The sequence below is a fragment of the Zea mays genome, chromosome 4 (assembly GCF_902167145.1).
Source record: "Zea mays cultivar B73 chromosome 4, Zm-B73-REFERENCE-NAM-5.0, whole genome shotgun sequence".
NCBI classification, from domain to species: domain Eukaryota; kingdom Viridiplantae; phylum Streptophyta; class Magnoliopsida; order Poales; family Poaceae; genus Zea; species Zea mays.
Window position 1 is genome coordinate 92,843,096 of NC_050099.1, and position 16,782 is coordinate 92,859,877.

General features: G+C 46.8%; 1 protein-coding gene across 1 annotated transcript in view; it reads left to right on the forward strand.

Moving 5' to 3' along the window:
• Positions 1-3,866: 3,866 nt before the first annotated feature.
• The window catches only part of LOC100277781 (uncharacterized), a 39,788-nt gene continuing 26,872 nt past the window's right edge, over positions 3,867-16,782 (forward strand). The window contains exons 1-5 of the mRNA NM_001349958.1: positions 3,867-4,501; positions 12,122-13,040; positions 13,120-13,202; positions 13,486-13,571; positions 13,652-13,814. Of these exons, the coding sequence (NP_001336887.1) occupies positions 4,086-4,501; positions 12,122-13,040; positions 13,120-13,202; positions 13,486-13,571; positions 13,652-13,814 (1,667 nt within the window). The 5' untranslated portion in view covers positions 3,867-4,085. The remainder of the gene's footprint in view (positions 4,502-12,121; positions 13,041-13,119; positions 13,203-13,485; positions 13,572-13,651; positions 13,815-16,782) is intronic.

Consider the following 16,782-nt stretch of genomic DNA (forward strand, 5'->3'; position numbering starts at 1 on the left):
CAAATGCTATGAGTCAAGAACAAGGCAATACAAAACATTAGTGGTCAAAGTCCTTCGTCCTTCGAAGCATTATTTTCCTTAGGATATAATGATCTTCAGACGAAGGTTATGAAGGACATACCTTCATCATCGCAGTGCATAATAATGGAAGTCGAAGCATATGAAACATGAGAAGTATCATGAATAATCATACGATATCATTTATATATCTTTATTATAGTATTATCAATGAATATGAACAATATTGAATTACATTTATACCTTCAACTTGATAGAAGGCGAAAATTCAAGTGTGACGTGCGAATGGATACAAGTCAGCGTGAACAGTTCGGAGTTACTGTTCATCTATTTATAGGCACGGGACGCAACCCGGTCGAAATTACATTCATGCCCTCGATAAATAACTATAAACATGACATAAATGCATTTTCCTCTTTAAGTTGGTGCAGCCCTTCGTCTCAAGGCATGTCAATATGCCGAAGCTCCCTGGATTGTAGCTTCGGGCTGTACCTTCGTGGTCTGTCTGCTTATGTGCCAATTTGTCGAAGGTGTTTTTGCTTAGAGGACCTTCGGCGATGAAGCAGGCCCCCAACAATCATTTTGAGGGTAGTCTTTGAACTGAAGGTCTTCCTAGAAGAAGGTGATTGATATATAAGACCACTTGGACTTGATTAAGGGTCCCTGCACTCCAACATGTTGTACCCTTCTCTGTGATTCCTTCTTCTGCTTCTTATTGGCTGGTTCAGAACTTGAGCCTCCTGTGATTGGGAGCACCAGCTTCATAGACGAAGGTGCCATAACTTGGTCACCTTGTGAAGCCATTGTCGTGGTCGAGAAAGTGAGTTCACCGGAGGTGGGCGCCAATGTTAGTTACTTATTCTCAAAAGCTGTGAATCAAGAACAAGGCAACAAAATTGTTAAGGATTAAAGACCTTCTTTCTCCGAAGTATTATCTCCTTTTGGATATAATAGTCTTCAGACGAAGGTCATGAAGGACGTGCCTTAATGATTTATGAGGATAAATATCTATATAAAGACAATGAATATAATCTATTGGTTCTAACACATATGTATTTCATAATACGTGCATGAACATTAACTAAATTTATATTACATTAATACCTTTTGTTGGTCACTTGTTATCAAATGCTACAAATCAAGAACAAGACAACACAATTGTTAATGATTAAAGACCTTCGTCCTTCGAAGCATTATCACCTTTGGGATATAATGATCTTCAGAGGAAGGTCATGAAGGGCCTACCTTCATCGTTTCGGTGAACAAATATAAATAAATATACACAAAACACAAAAAATACAAATAATCACTATGAATTATTATATTATTTGTATTCTCATTTTATAAATATGAAAAAATACCAACGATATAAACTTTACATTAATACTTTCGGCTTGCTAGAAGGTGAAATGCGAGAGTGACACAAGAGTGATTACAATTCAGCGTGAACAATATGGTGTTACTGTTCATCTATTTATAGGCACAGGACGCAGCCCAAACAAAATTACATCCATGTCCCTGACATCTACTCTTAATCATAATGCAAACTATTGAGGGCTGAGTAGTCTTTTCCCCTTTAGGTCGGTTTCATCTTCCACGTTCGTCATTAAGTCGAAGCTCCTTCAGTCACAGCCTCAGCGTCTGTCTATTCAACCTTCGGGTTGCATCTCCATATTACGCATGCCTTCATCCCAAACCCGAAACTTCCTGTAACAATCTATGTTACACTGAAAACATATTAGTCACGTTTTTGAGGACCTTCGGAAGGAGAAGGCCCCCAACAACCTTCGGCTTATTTGAAGGTGTAGATGCGAGAGCAATTACAATTCAACGTGAACATTACGTGTGTACTGTTCACCTATTTATAGGCACGAGACGTAGCCCGGGTGAAAGTACATTTATAACCTTAACATTTGTTTATAATTGTAACGTAAATCGCTAGGAACTAGCTAGTCTTTTCCTCCTCGGCTTGGGCTAAGCCGAAGCTGTCGTCCTTCGGTGGCAGCTTTGGTAATCGCCGTTGTTGCTTCCAGACAAGATCTTCGTCTCGAGGACCTTCGTCAGAGAGAGTCATCAAAATCACTTTTCCGATGATGTCTTTATCTTGAGGACCTTCGGTGGAGAAGAAGACCACCAACAATCTTAGCATTCAGATCAACATTGATAGACTTAAGACACTGAGTCATGAGAATCGGATAATACTGGTAAAAAAATAGGGGTAGGGGATTCAAACCCTAGCCATGGAAACAAAGAGCGACTCTAACCCTGCAATTTATGTCTGTTTATGTTATATAAAGTATGAGCAACTAACTAATATATATATACACTATACGCTATATATACTTATTTTTTTTTATAAAAAAGTGGACCCGATGCGTCAACACTTTGTCATTAGTCGCTAATTCCTTTTGGAGAACTTTATTTTCTAGCAATTTCTTATGTCACCTTTACAGCCGATCATTGCCTAATCGGAAGGTGATAAAAAAACACTACTATCACACAACAGGGAAGAGGTGGTGTCAACGCTTGTTTTGTCACCAGTGGCTAATTGCTTTCAGAGAAGTTTCATTTCTAGCAATTTCCTGCGTCACCTTTACAGCCGATCATTGCATAAGTGGAAGGTGATCAAATTTTGTTTGGCACGCATTGGCATTGGGATGCCATGATGGTTTGTTAATTAATCCGATCCGATGGGATGAGAACCGAATGTTAGCAAGAATTGACTTCCAACAAAATACTAGGGGCATGTTTGGTTTCAATTAGTTCTAGGACTAAACTTTAGTCCTAGGACTAAACTTTAGTCCCTATATGTTTGGTTTTAGGGACTAAATAGATTCTAAAGTCATTAAATACATTGTCCAAAGACTCAAATACCCTTAGAATATACTCATAATATTAGTTATCTATAAAAAGGTAAGGGCAACATGATAATTATGAGCTTTTAGTCTCTTTTAGCACCTATGTGAAGGACTAAAGACTAAATCATTTTAGTCCATATTTTAGTCCTAGTGTTTGGCAAAAAAGGGACTAAAAGGGACTAAAAACTAGAGACTAATCTTTAGTCCCTCTAACCAAACACCCCCTAGATTCGTCTTAAGTTACGTGACACAAGAAAAGACACATGAAAAGTTCGTTCTACCAAAGTTTCCTCATAAAAAATGCCTTCACCAAGGTAGCACTCCACTAAATGAAAATTACAAAGTACTTCCTATAAATATTTAAATCACACGAAAGAAAAAAAACCTAGCTTGTATCTCTACGCAAATAAAGGAACAAATCATTTACCATTGAAACGCAATATTTGATGTATCAGTGCCAACGCTTTCTTTCCCAGCAGAACTCAGATCAAACAGGAAACAATTCGATCACGACACGAGCTCGCATGGAGTCTACTCGTTAGACCGTGGGATCCTCCGGAATAATGGCGGGTACTATCACAGTTTCCCGCATTTCTCTCCCGCGGAAAGCCCTCCGCACGCCGCACAGCCGATCAACGGGCAGGACCCAGTGGATGAGGCCATCGGACGGTCAGGCACGCGCGTCCGCACGGACGGAGAACCCGAACCCACGGTACCGTCCTCTGGGCTCTAGGAACCCATTCCTTTCTTGTCTGTGCCTGCCTCGTACCGCGCTGTTGCGTTGCCCCGCCGGTACAGCGTGAGCTATCCGTTACTTGTCCCAGCTTCCTGCCCGGTGCCCGCCTGTCCCGTCGTCAGGCACCTTTTGCACCTCGCCCCCTCCACAAGCTGTCTAATTATTCGGGGTGCGTACGCTGTGCGCAGACCGGAAACGGATACCACTGCCGCCGTCTCTTGGTGCCTTCGTTGCCGCCGCAGCCTAGCCTGCCTCTCCGTCATTTCCAAAGACCAGACCAGAGAGATCCGAACCTGAGAGGGAGGGGGGAAATTTGGAGCCCTCGGGGGGGTCTAAATTGCAGCGGATTTGCGCGGGTGAGGTGGGAATCGGGGCTCGGATCCGGCGAGTAGGAGCGGAGGGGCCGAGATCTATGCGCGGAGGGGGAGGAGGACCGGGCTGAGGAGGAGGAGGAGGGGAGTTGCAGGGGCCCAATGGAGGAGGAGGAGGCGGAATCGTCCTCTGCGGCGGTCCTGGTGCTAGCGCTGGTGGCGCTCGTCCTGGTGCCGGCGATAGTGCTGTTGGTGCGGAGCCACTGGCGCCGGGCCGCGGCGCGGAGGGAGGAGGTGCGTCGCCTCGCGCGGCTGGCGGCCGAGGAGTCCGAGCTGGCGGAGCGGGAGTCCGTGCTGGCCTACTACTCCGAGCTGTTCCCGGGCGTCGTGCACGCTGCGGAGGTGCCCGAGGCGCCCGAGTGGGGCCTGCCGCCGGTGGTCGTGGCGGCGGCTCAAGGCCCGGTGCAGGAGGAGTTCGACGCGCAGCCGCAGCCGCCGGTCGGGGCAAAGGGGGTCTGTGCGGTGTGCTTCAAACAGACCACGTTCAGGTGCAAGCAGTGCAAGGCCGTCAAGTACTGGTGAGTGGGTTGAATCCGTGGCTTCGCTGCCCCTTATTTCATCTCCAGACTCCAGTTTGTCATCCAGTATTCCAGTGACTGGGGAACTGTGGGAAGGTACTCCGTGATTTGTACAATTTGGAGTGGAGTGGTCCTGTATTTGGTTTGGTAATTCCACCAAATTTACACTCTCCACCAAACCTTTGGGAATGCTATCCTGATTTAGGGCACCGCTAGCCCTCTGTTCGAACCAAAATTGAGCGCGGACGGTCCGGCCCTGAGGCCGGACGGTCCGCGGTCCGGACGGTCCGCGCCTGTGGGCCGGACGGTCCGCGCGTGCGCAGAACAGATTAGGGTTCCGAGTTTTGTGCTACGGTTGTTAGCTAAAATCATGGGATAAGCTCGGAAATTAGTTTGTAAAGGGTCCAGCCCCCCTCCTCTATAAATAGAGAGGTATACGGCCGATTTGTAATAATCAACAATCGAATCAATACAACTTCTATTTCGCATTTTATCCTAGGAGTAGTTTTAGTCTAGTTTAGGTTTAGCTATCCAATCCCCAAATTCTTCGTCTCTCTTCGGCTCTACGTCGATTAGAGGAGTCTAGGTCGGCCGGCCCGAGCCTAGACACCACCTAGGATCTCTCCTCCCCGACGGGGTCCCTCCCGGGAGCGAGATCCAGGCGCCGCCGGCGACTTCCGCCGCCTCTGCGTACGCGCGGACCGTCCGGCCCCAGGGCGCGGACCGTCCGGCCGTCAGGCAGAGAAGCCCTAGCCGCGCACCAGGCCGCGGACCGTCCGGCCTTAGGCCGCGGACAGTCCGCCCCTGCGCAGAGAGTACCACCGCGCCTCGCACCAGGCCGCGGACCGTCCGGCCCCCGCGCGCGGACCGTCCGCCCCTGTGCAGAGGGCACCGCCGCGGTTCTTGTTGAGTGTTTGGCGCTCCGAAAAGGCGTCAACATACTTTTTGGCGACTCCGCTGGGGACAACACATATAGACCTATCAAATCGGCCCTCAATGGCCGGTTCAAAAGATAGCTCTGAGGTTTCCACCAGCAATATCATCACACCGACATGGGAAGCTTTGCCGGCTGAAGAACAACTTCTGTTCGAGGAGCGCCAGGAGCAGCTGATCCAAGAAGCAAAGGCGAAGTTCCTGGCTGACTTCAAAGTGGACAGGAACAACAAAGTCGTTCGGCAACGGGCGACAGATCTGGCTTCGCTCCGACCTACTACGATTACCCCAAATGTAAGTAGCACCAACGAACTCCAATCTCTTAAAGCTTACATAGACGAACAGCGAGAACAGATGCAAAATATCATAGGGGTTATGCAAAACGATTGTAGGAGACTAGTACGTGCATTTGATAAATCTAGTATAGCAAATTTTCCTTCACACGAGGTTGAATTAGGAGATAATACACGTAATACATCGGCTAAAGGTTGTCACGACCAGTCACAACCCCCTTATGGGATGCCGATGGACACGTACCCTGAGCAAACGCAAATCGGCAGTAAACCAGCCGATCTACACATGTCCGGACCGTCCGCTCGCGAGCGCGGACCGTCCGGGTCAGCCACAGTCGGGCCCATTTTTAATGAGTTACCTAGACACACACCCGAGCCACCACATAGGGCACCGAATTTAAACTATCCAGTCGGACGGTCCGCATACAACGACGGACGGTCCGCATATAATCACGGACGGTCCGGGTACGTATCCGGACAGTCCGCGCATGAGTCTTTTGAGGGGGATTATTACCTAAATCCTCGCCCGTCCCAACAACACTTCCCATCACATTATGCAATGCACTAGCCCATTAATTCAGGATTCAGAGCCCAGGAAAGCTTCCCGGCCCCACCTAGAAGGCCGGAAAGAAACGATCAAACATATGAGCCATATAGCGCAAATGGAAATGCACCACGTAGCTCAAACCAATGGGGGGAACGACAACATACTAACATGCAACCACCCCCACCTATGTTTGACCAGAGAGCCGGTGGTCTTGCACCGGCTGCCATTGGTATAGTGAGGGAAGAAATAGCCGGGGCGTTCCGAGATAAGCTCGGAGTAAGCATGATCCCTGGAGGGCAATCATATCGGAAGCCTTATGACATCCGATTTGATCACCACCCATACCCACAGGGAACTAGGATACCCGAGTTTGCAAAGTTTTCGGGTGACCAAGGAAAGAGCACGCGTGAGCACATAGGCCAGTTCCTAGCACAATTAGGAGAATTGGCTGACACCGAAGCATTCCGTGTGCGTTTATTTTCATTATCCTTAACAGGGGCTGCATTCACATGGTATGCCACGCTCCCTCCTAATTCCATTTTGTCATGGGGAGACTTAGAGCAAAAATTTCATGAACACTTCTTCTCTGGTGATTATGAGCTAGATTTAGTAGACTTAGTGACCCTACGACAAGAAAAGGATGAATCGGTTAGTGATTATATCCGGAGATTCCAGGATACGAGAAACCGATGCTTTCAAATTCATCTAACAGATAAACAACTGGCGGGAATAGCCTTTGATGGATTGCGCTATTATTTAAAAGAGAGATTAGAAGGCATCCAGTTCTTTACTCTAGCACAATTACATCAGAGAGCTTCGGCTTGTGAAAGCCGAAGCAAAGAACTAGTCAGAACGGTTCATCATAATGTCCCTATAGTAGAACACAATCAAAGTAGTTCGGACGATGAACCAAAGAAAGTTTACACTGCCGAAATAGTTTGGCCCGAGCAGGCCAAATCTTCGGCTTGCTACTCCTTGCAGTCAGTTCAAAAGGAACGACAAGAGGAGGTTAAGTTTACATTTAATGTCGGCAAATGTGATAAGATATTCGATGAATTACTAAAAAATGGTAACATTAAAATTGATTATATCGTTCCACCTGCCGACGAACTAAAGCGTCGCGCATACTGCAAGTGGCACAACTCATTTTCACATGCCACTAATGATTGTAATGTGTTCCGACGACAAATTCAATCGGCCATTAATGAGGGACGATTGAAATTTCAGGAGGACACGGAGCCCTTCCCAATGAATGTGATCGACTTTAATGGCAAAAAGGTCCTAATTCGGCCCAACACAGCCGATAAGGGCAAAGACAAAGAAGTCATCATCGGCAACGCACGGGAGGCCGATGGAAACAACAAAATTTCTTGCAGGAAAGTGATGGCCGAGAAGACTCCTGATGGAGGGGAGACACTGAAGGTAACCATCACAAACTCCAGCGCTGGGGGGCAAGCACAGACAAGGGGATATGCGCGAGAACCCATACTACGCATCGCGGACGGTCCGGTGTCTAGGCGCGGACGGTCCGTAACATCACCGGACGGTCCGAAGCGTTCCGACGGACGGTCCGGCAACGTCAAAGAGCCGCGGCAACCACGTACCTTCAAACCACTACGACCAGAAATAGGTACGTGGAAAACTAACACATTCAAGGCAACTGGTCGGTTGGTAAAATCTAGCCCGACCTTTGATCAATTATTGTCTAAATATGTGAAAAAGAAGGCTGGCTCCAGTGACCGGCCACCAAAGGGACCTCGCTTACCCACCCAGGTGCGACGGCAGGTTAGGCCGATTGGACCACCACACCAATCGGAAAGGACGGAAGGTCATAATGTTCAATTAAGACCTAACGTACCTGCATGGACACCTCCACCACCATATCCACCTATGCCATATCCATACACATACATACCTCCACCATATGTCCCAAATCAAATGTGGGGCATGCCACCATATCCATTTGGGATGCCACAGTACCCCGCTTGGGGGGCACCCCAAACATCTGTATTCAATAGGTTGACACCTCCAGTACAAGACCGATTGAGAGCCCCTCAATCTGGTCCACGAGCACAGGCCCAGCAAGATTGCCGAACAACTCAGCCCCAAAGGCTGACTAATCCGGCAGGGGGACATACAGCTATAACCTCCAACAGTACGAAAAAGGGAGAGGTCATTAAAATAGGAGCGACAGATGTCGTCGTACAACAAAATAACGAAGGGCCGATGATTTTTGGTGAATCGGCCAACACAAACAAAAAAGAAAGTGCGACTGTCAATAAAATAGCCGATCCAAAATACTCCATGCCCCGATGGTGTCCATCGGGATTGACACGATCGCAAAAGCGAAAATTACAGCGCCTCAGAGCAAAGGAGAATCAGGAAAAAGAGGCAGAAAGAATATTCAATGACACGCATCCGCAGTATCCGCCACCGCAAAAGAGATGGAGACCAAAGGCCGTTGAGAAAAGTCAAACGGCCACAAAGATAGTAAATAAAACAACAACTGTGCATCTCTCTGCAGGTATGGTAGACTGTCCGGCTATAAAGGCCGGATCATCTGCACAGGACGCGGACCATCCGACCCCTGAGGCCGAACCATCCGCACTACACCAAGACACCTCCGACGACGTACCGACGCCCATGGAGGAAGACGACCTGCAAGGAGAAGACCTGGTCGACTACGGAGCTACGCCAGAACACTTAGAGAATTAGGAAGGCAAGGTGACGAATTGGTCAGGACCAGTATGACGCTCGGCGATGTTGGGACTGACAGTTCGATCAAATCTAAAGTGATCACGTCCGTTGAGTCAACCATCGAGACCAAGGCCACTGCGTATCATCCTAGTAAGTGGCAAGATGCCTAAGAAAACCGATGTGATAACATCGAGTTAGTTGCTTTTGGTTCGCTCAGCTCCACCAAAAGGCAGGGGGGCATATGTTCGAACCAAAATTGAGCGCGGACGGTCCGGCCCTGAGGCCGGACGGTCCGCGGTCCGGACGGTCCGCGCCTGTGGGCCGGACGGTCCGCGCGTGCGCAGAACAGATTAGGGTTCCGAGTTTTGTGCTACGGTTGTTAGCTAAAATCATGGGATAAGCTCGGAAATTAGTTTGTAAAGGGTCCAGCCCCCCTCCTCTATAAATAGAGAGGTATACGGCCGATTTGTAATAATCAACAATCGAATCAATACAACTTCTATTTCGCATTTTATCCTAGGAGTAGTTTTAGTCTAGTTTAGGTTTAGCTATCCAATCCCCAAATTCTTCGTCTCTCTTCGGCTCTACGTCGATTAGAGGAGTCTAGGTCGGCCGGCCCGAGCCTAGACACCACCTAGGATCTCTCCTCCCCGACGGGGTCCCTCCCGGGAGCGAGATCCAGGCGCCGCCGGCGACTTCCGCCGCCTCTGCGTACGCGCGGACCGTCCGGCCCCAGGGCGCGGACCGTCCGGCCGTCAGGCAGAGAAGCCCTAGCCGCGCACCAGGCCGCGGACCGTCCGGCCTTAGGCCGCGGACAGTCCGCCCCTGCGCAGAGAGTACCACCGCGCCTCGCACCAGGCCGCGGACCGTCCGGCCCCCGCGCGCGGACCGTCCGCCCCTGTGCAGAGGGCACCGCCACGGTTCTTGTTGAGTGTTTGGCGCTCCGAAAAGGCGTCAACACCCTCCATTTAATCCTTCGACAGTTTCTAATGGTCGCTCGATACACAGCATTGCTGATTCCTCACAGAAACTCGGATTTGATAGAGCTTTCGATTACAAAATCAACAAGTTGTTTCAGATCCCAGTCTCCCTGTCTCTGCCGCTTAGAATCTAGGTTCCTGCCAATGTAGCCTCTCTTTTTTAATCAATTTAGGCCACAACGTGTCTTATGGTATAACCTTCTCATAGAGACTTCACATGTTATCTTCCATGCGTCATGCTTACCAATTGGATGGACGAAAATACTGGCATTGATCTGTTTGTATATTCAACTATGTGTCCTATTTCTTCCATATTAATTCCTTACATCTAAGTAATTTTCATGTGTGGGTGTGGGTGTGGACGTGTGATGCGATACTACTGAGTACCTGACCAGATTTATGGACATATGACAATAATAATCAGTGGTCAAAGTGTGATTTTAGGGACCATGACAAAAAATGGGTCGAAGTTACCTCGAAGTTGTATAACAAGTATTTTGAAGATATTATTGGAAGAGGTTCAAACAATTATATTGAGCCCGAGATTATTGACATTATGAAACACGACAGAACTGGTTTCGACGAAATGGAGGCCTAGGCGACGGCTTCGACATTTTGGAGGCGCAGACGACGACCAAACGCTGGTATGGAATTGATTTAGTCATTAGCTGCTGCGAAGAAGGATTTAGCTGCTTGAGCTCACGCCGTCTGCTACCCGCAAACTCTGTTGTCTGCAGCGTCACCACCGTCGGCGGCCGTGGCGGTCAACGTCACGGGCGTCGGCCGCCGTGAACAGGGCCTGACGATGGGGAGATGGAGGTGGAGACTGCGATGGAGGGAGTGATGGGAGGCTGGCGCCGAGCGTTGGCAGTGAATAGGACGGAGGCGCTGGAGGGGAAGGGGGAGAAGACTACCGCCAAAAGCCGAAGGTCGAACGTGCTGTAGGAGGGAGATGGTGGCAGTGGTGACCATGGTCTGGAGACGGCCCCGAGACCAGAGGCCTCCCCGGCGAGCGGCGGATCGGAGGCGGAGAGGGCGGTGGGTCCGCTGCTGGCGGACATGGGGTGTTGTGGTGGGAAACAGAGGAGCCGAGGAGGGGTGGGAAGGAGCAAGAGAGGTGGTGGACTGGTGGTTGACGAGCGCCGTCCGCCATGAACATCACCCGCGTCCTCGCTGACGCGCGCGTTGTTCATGTTGCAGGTGTCGTGGGGAGAAGAGTGAGGGCAAGATAGGAGGACAACAGAGTTCGCGGGTAGCAGACGGTGTGAGCTCAAGCAGCTAAATCCTTCTCCGCAGCCGACTAATGACTAAATCAATTCCATACCAGCGTTTGGTCGTTGTCTGCGCCTCCAAAATGCCGAAGCCGTCGCCTAAGCCTCCATTTCGAAACCAGTTCTGCCGTGTTTCATAATGGAAATAATCTCATTGAGCCCGAGGTAGTATATGACAGTAGGAAGTATCATGCATGACATGCTTGTTTGATGGCGAGTAAATGCACCAGCTAACCACTAGGTGCTACAGCCTAGAATAATACCGCACACTTAATATTTTCTTACAACAGTACAGCTGTCAAGTGTCAAGTATTAACTAAAAAACGGCATGCACTGACCCTCATCTTCCCATATCTGTCTATTGTACCTATGCACTTCAAGACTCCTGAATCACCAAGAAATTGTTTGGCTGGCCAACAGATGGTGGCTAGTATGCTGTAGATCCATCATGCATCTGCTTTTCCGCAAGTTGACATGATGTATTTCTAGATTTGTTTTTTTCACTCGCTAATCCTTTTTCAACCATTTATTTGCATGCGTACATCTCTTGTGGAATGGATGGCATTCATTACTCAGTCATTAAAATTGGTAGTGTTGGACATTGCCTAAATAAAATAGAAACAAGGGGAAGAGTAAAGGAACGTGTGCCATGTGGAAATGGCATGTATCCATTTTGGTGTTGCAGGGAGTGTTTACACTTCATTTAGTGACATAGCATGAATTTTGAAGTAAAATAATGAGTGTTTGGATAGATCCTGCTGTTGTTTTTTCTACTGAAATTGTATGGACAATTGGACATCCGTGAGTTAGCAATGTTGGCCTGTTGCAGTATTTCGGGTGTTGATAAGATCCATAACTTTCTTAGCTTCTTAACTTGAATGTCACCTTCTGTTTTGCAGTTCCTTCAAATGCCAGATAGCCCACTGGAGACAAGGTCACAAAGATGAATGTCATCCACCAACTGTTAATACTAGGCCCGATGATGAAGGAAAGGCTGAAGAGGGAAGAGCTGCCCAAGAGAATGTATCAGTTGGTGTTAAACAGGTTTCTGAAATGAACAAACCAGCTGTTGGATCAGAAACTTCTGATTTAAACCATAATTTGAAGAGCTCAAATGGTAAAAGTAAACATACGCTTTCAGAAGCAGTATGTACCAGTGCAAAGGTTCCTGGAGGTCATCAGTCCAACAGCACGGTCGAAATTTCTGAAAATGTTCCAGTGTCTGTTGACAGTAGTAAGATGGGATCAAGTATGAAACATGCAAATGCAAATTTTGGTGAAGATGGTTCTTCCACCAAGGACTTAAATGGGGTGTCACCATGTAAGTCTCAGTCTTCTCCATCAAACATAAATGGTCATAGCAGTTTTGTAAACGATGAATTCTGCAATCATTCCAAGGAACACCAAAGAGCCAAGGATGGCAGTGTTGTTGATGATTGTCTTCAGACAAGCAGTACCAGAGAGCTTGAAGACAGTAGCATTCCCCAAGCAGCTGCATATGCTGTCTTGGAGCCCAAAAGTTCTAGGACTCCTATTCATGTAGAACTTGAGAGGTCTAAAACGAAATCTGTTGGTAATGACAGCATTCAGAGCATGAAACCTGTGCCTTCTGCATTGACTGTTGACAAAGCCACTTCAGTTCGTGGGAATTGTTCTATTACACTTAATTCATCTAAAGTAGCAGATAATCTTCCTGATAGAAATTTTGAACCTTCAGATAGGTCAGGTTCAACAGCGAATAACCTTGCAACATCTCTGAAGAAAATGGTCAGGCAGCAAACTGCACCAAAAGTTGTGAGGCATTATCCATCAGAATCTGTAAGATAATTGAATATCTCTCTGTACTTAGCATCTTATTTTTTCTCTTATATCTGCTAACAGTTCACTTTTGTGTCAGACACTCTTCCCATATGAACTTTTTGTGAGGCTCTATGTCAAGGTTGAGTTGCGCCCGTTTGGTCTTCATAACCTAGGCAACAGGTAAAGAGTGAATTGTTTTTCAAAAAGCAAGAGTGGGTTTAGGCCATCTCCAACAGGCCGTGTAAAGTGCCATGCAAAGTACTGTTTTGCACTATAGATTGTTTGCAGAGTGGAGTTTGAAATATGGAGTAAGATAGGGAGTGAGATAGAGAGTCTACTGGATATAGTTAGAGTTTAGGGTTTAGGGTGTGCTTGCTAAGAGAGTTGTTTTAACTGGACTTAAGTTTAGTGCAATATTGTTGTTCCGTTGTTCGCTTTGTCTAATCCATGTTTTCTTTTGCAGTTGCTATGCAAATGCTGTTCTTCAGTGTTTGATGTTTACTCGACCACTCACAACATATCTTTTGGAAGGGCTTCACTCAAAAAACTGTAATTCTACACTACTATATCTGCCACGTTACTTTGTTACTATGTGTTTGAGTATTTGTATAATACCTCATGTGCTGTAGGTTCTCAAAACGGATGGTGCTTCATGTGTGAATTTGAAAAACTCATTGTGGAGGGCAAACGGCGCAAGATTGCCTTGTCACCAACTGGGATACTCTCTCATTTGAATGACATTGGCAGTAGCTTTGGTCCTGGTAAACAAGAAGATGCTCATGAATTTCTTAGGTGAGACAGAGTTATTTATTTTCTATGTTTTTGTTTTTCATCTACAATTGATACTCCAAGCAACTGGAGTAGCTCATAATTATACAAAATCTACATGCAGCAAAGTGTGCAAATGATTGAATATAGAGGTTTTTGTGACAATAATCATTATTTTGAATTTATTTAATTAAGTGGCTGATTCTTATTGATCTGTCCATGGATGGAAGAAAAAACAATTGTGTACTAGATCTGGTTGGGCTGTTTTACACTTTTACTACATGTGGATGAACTCTTTCTTCCTAGAGGCTTATTTGGATGTTCTACTGGCTGAATTAGTAACACAAACAAATTACTTCACATTATGATGGCTTGATTTGATCTTATCCTCTTTGAACAAACGCAAGTTGCAGTACAATTCATTACTTGGTTTGAACACATTATCCCCAACAATTATATGGACATTCAAATTATGCAAATGCTATCTGAATCATTACATAGAGAACTTGATAGGACAATGGGTCCACATTAGTTATTCGGTTCCTTTATTTAGACCACTTTATTTTGGCCTCATTTGTTTCAGCTTGAATCCAGATTCTGCCCGTCAGAAGCCGCTGCGGACTACCAAACCCCTAGCTTTTCAGCCTGCTTTCGTGACATCGCTTTGGCAAAAATCGTCCAAATTTAATGTGAACACAGAATCGACCGAGTCATCGCAATAGGAGGAATCCATCACATCCTAGATCCTAAACTCGACCGGGGAGGGAAAGACAGCCCTCCCGGCATTATATTAAGAAGAGACCGAAACATGGTCTCGACCAAGAAAATCCCGAACCCTAACCCCCATCACTAGCGGGCCGTCACCGCCCACTCTGCAACGGCCCAGCCGGAGGGTGGCGCGCAGGACGTAACCCGGGAGCGGGCGGGGCACAGCGAGGGGATTTTTTTTAACCAAGCCATAAATTCGCCCCCAAGGGGGATCGAACCCAGGACCAGGAGGTGCTACTCGAAAGCCTTAACCATTACGCTAGAGGCCCTTTCGCTCCTAGATCCTAAACCCTATGGACCTCTTAATCTTGGTCCGCATGTAATCCCCACGATACACAGATCTCGCCACAACCAGATTCTCAGAAAAGCCCATCAGAAAAAGCTGAACCAAACAAGCCCTTTGAATATTTTGCTGTTGTACTCCATCCAGTCACAAAAAACATGTCATTGAGAATAGGATTTGATTCAACCGGGGTATGATGGGAAGATTTCGCAATCTGATCAACGACCTTGCTCTGAGTGATCTTCCTCTGAATGGTAGAAAATACACGTGGTCCAATCAGCAGGCTAATCCTACCTTAGTGAAGTTGGACAGGGTTTTATGTACCTTGGATTGGGAGGAAATGTTTCCGAATTCTCTGCTTCAAAGTCTGGCCTCCAATGACTCTGATCATTGTCCCCTTCTTTTGGGTTTGAGGGATAACATTTCGGGTAGGCGCAGGTTCCATTTTGAAGCTTTTTGGCCCAAGATTGATGGTTTTTTGGAGGTTGTTCAGTTGGCATGGCATTCTGTCCCTGTTTCGAACTGTCCTTTTTCCACTCTGAATCTTAAGTTGAAAGCTGCTGCTAAAGGGCTGCATGAATGGAGTGCTAAAAAAGTTGGAAATATTTCGTCCACTTTGGCTCTGGCCCGAGTGTTGTTGCATCACTTGGAAGTTGCCCAAGACTCTCGCCTGCTGTCTCCAGCTGAGTTGTGGTTTAAAGTAAATCTTAAGAAACATTCTCTGGCCCTTGCTTCCCTTCAAAGGACTATTGCTAGGTTGAGGTCCAGAATTGGGTGGCTGCGTGAGGGGGACGCCAACACTAAACTGTTTCATATGCATTCCAGATTTCGAAAGAAGAAAAATTTCATCACAAAATTGGTGTCCAATGGAGCAGTCCTCTCTAGTCATGATGACAAGGCCAATCTGATTGATGATTTTTATGGCAGGCTGCTGGGGCTCTGCAGTGATAGAGAGCATACTATATCCTTGGAAAATTTGGGGATTCCAAACTTTGATCTGTCAGCCTTGGATGCCCCATTCTCAGAAAAGGAAGTGTGGGATACAATCTGTCTTATTCCCTTAGATAAGGCTCCTGGTCCGGATGGTTTCACGGGGAGATTTTATAAGGTTTGCTGGGATATTATCAAGGTTGATGTTATGGCTGCGTTTTCGGCTGTTGGATGCAGAAGATTCATTAATTTTCATGTTCTAAACACTGCATATATCACCCTCATCCCAAAGTTTGAAGGGGCTGATCAAGTAAAATATTTCAGACCTATAAGTTTAGTTCACAGCTTCGCAAAACTGCTCACTAAACTCCTTGCTAATCGTCTGGCGGGTAGATTACACACTATGGTGTCTCCTAATCAAAGTGCCTTTATTAAAGGTCGCTTCATTCAGGATAATTTTATGTTAGTGCAACAGACTACTCGCTTTCTCCATCAACATAAGCTTTCTCGAATCCTCCTGAAGTTAGATATCTCAAAGGCTTTTGATTCAGTTGCTTGGCCTTTCCTCCTCGAAGTTCTGCAACATTTGGGCTTTGGTCAGATATTGAGGGACATTATTAGTGGTTTGCTATGGACCTCTTCATCCCAGGTGTTACTTAACGGACTGCCTGGACAGACTATTATTCACCGACGTGGTCTTAGACAAGGCGATCCTTTGTCCCCTTTTCTGTTTATCTTGGTCATGGATATTTTGGTATTCTTATTTAACCGTGCTGAACAGGTTGGGCTGTTGCAGCCCCTTGCCCCACGGATTTTGCAGCACCGGATTTCGTTATACGCTGATGATGTGGTGATATTTCTTCGTCCGACTGCTTTGGATATCAATATTACTTTGGATATTCTTCACCTCTTTGGAGAGGCTTCCGGCTTATGTACTAATGTCTTGAAGAGCAGTGTATATCCTATTAGATGTGACGATCAAGACCTTGCTGTGCTTCATGACTTGCTACC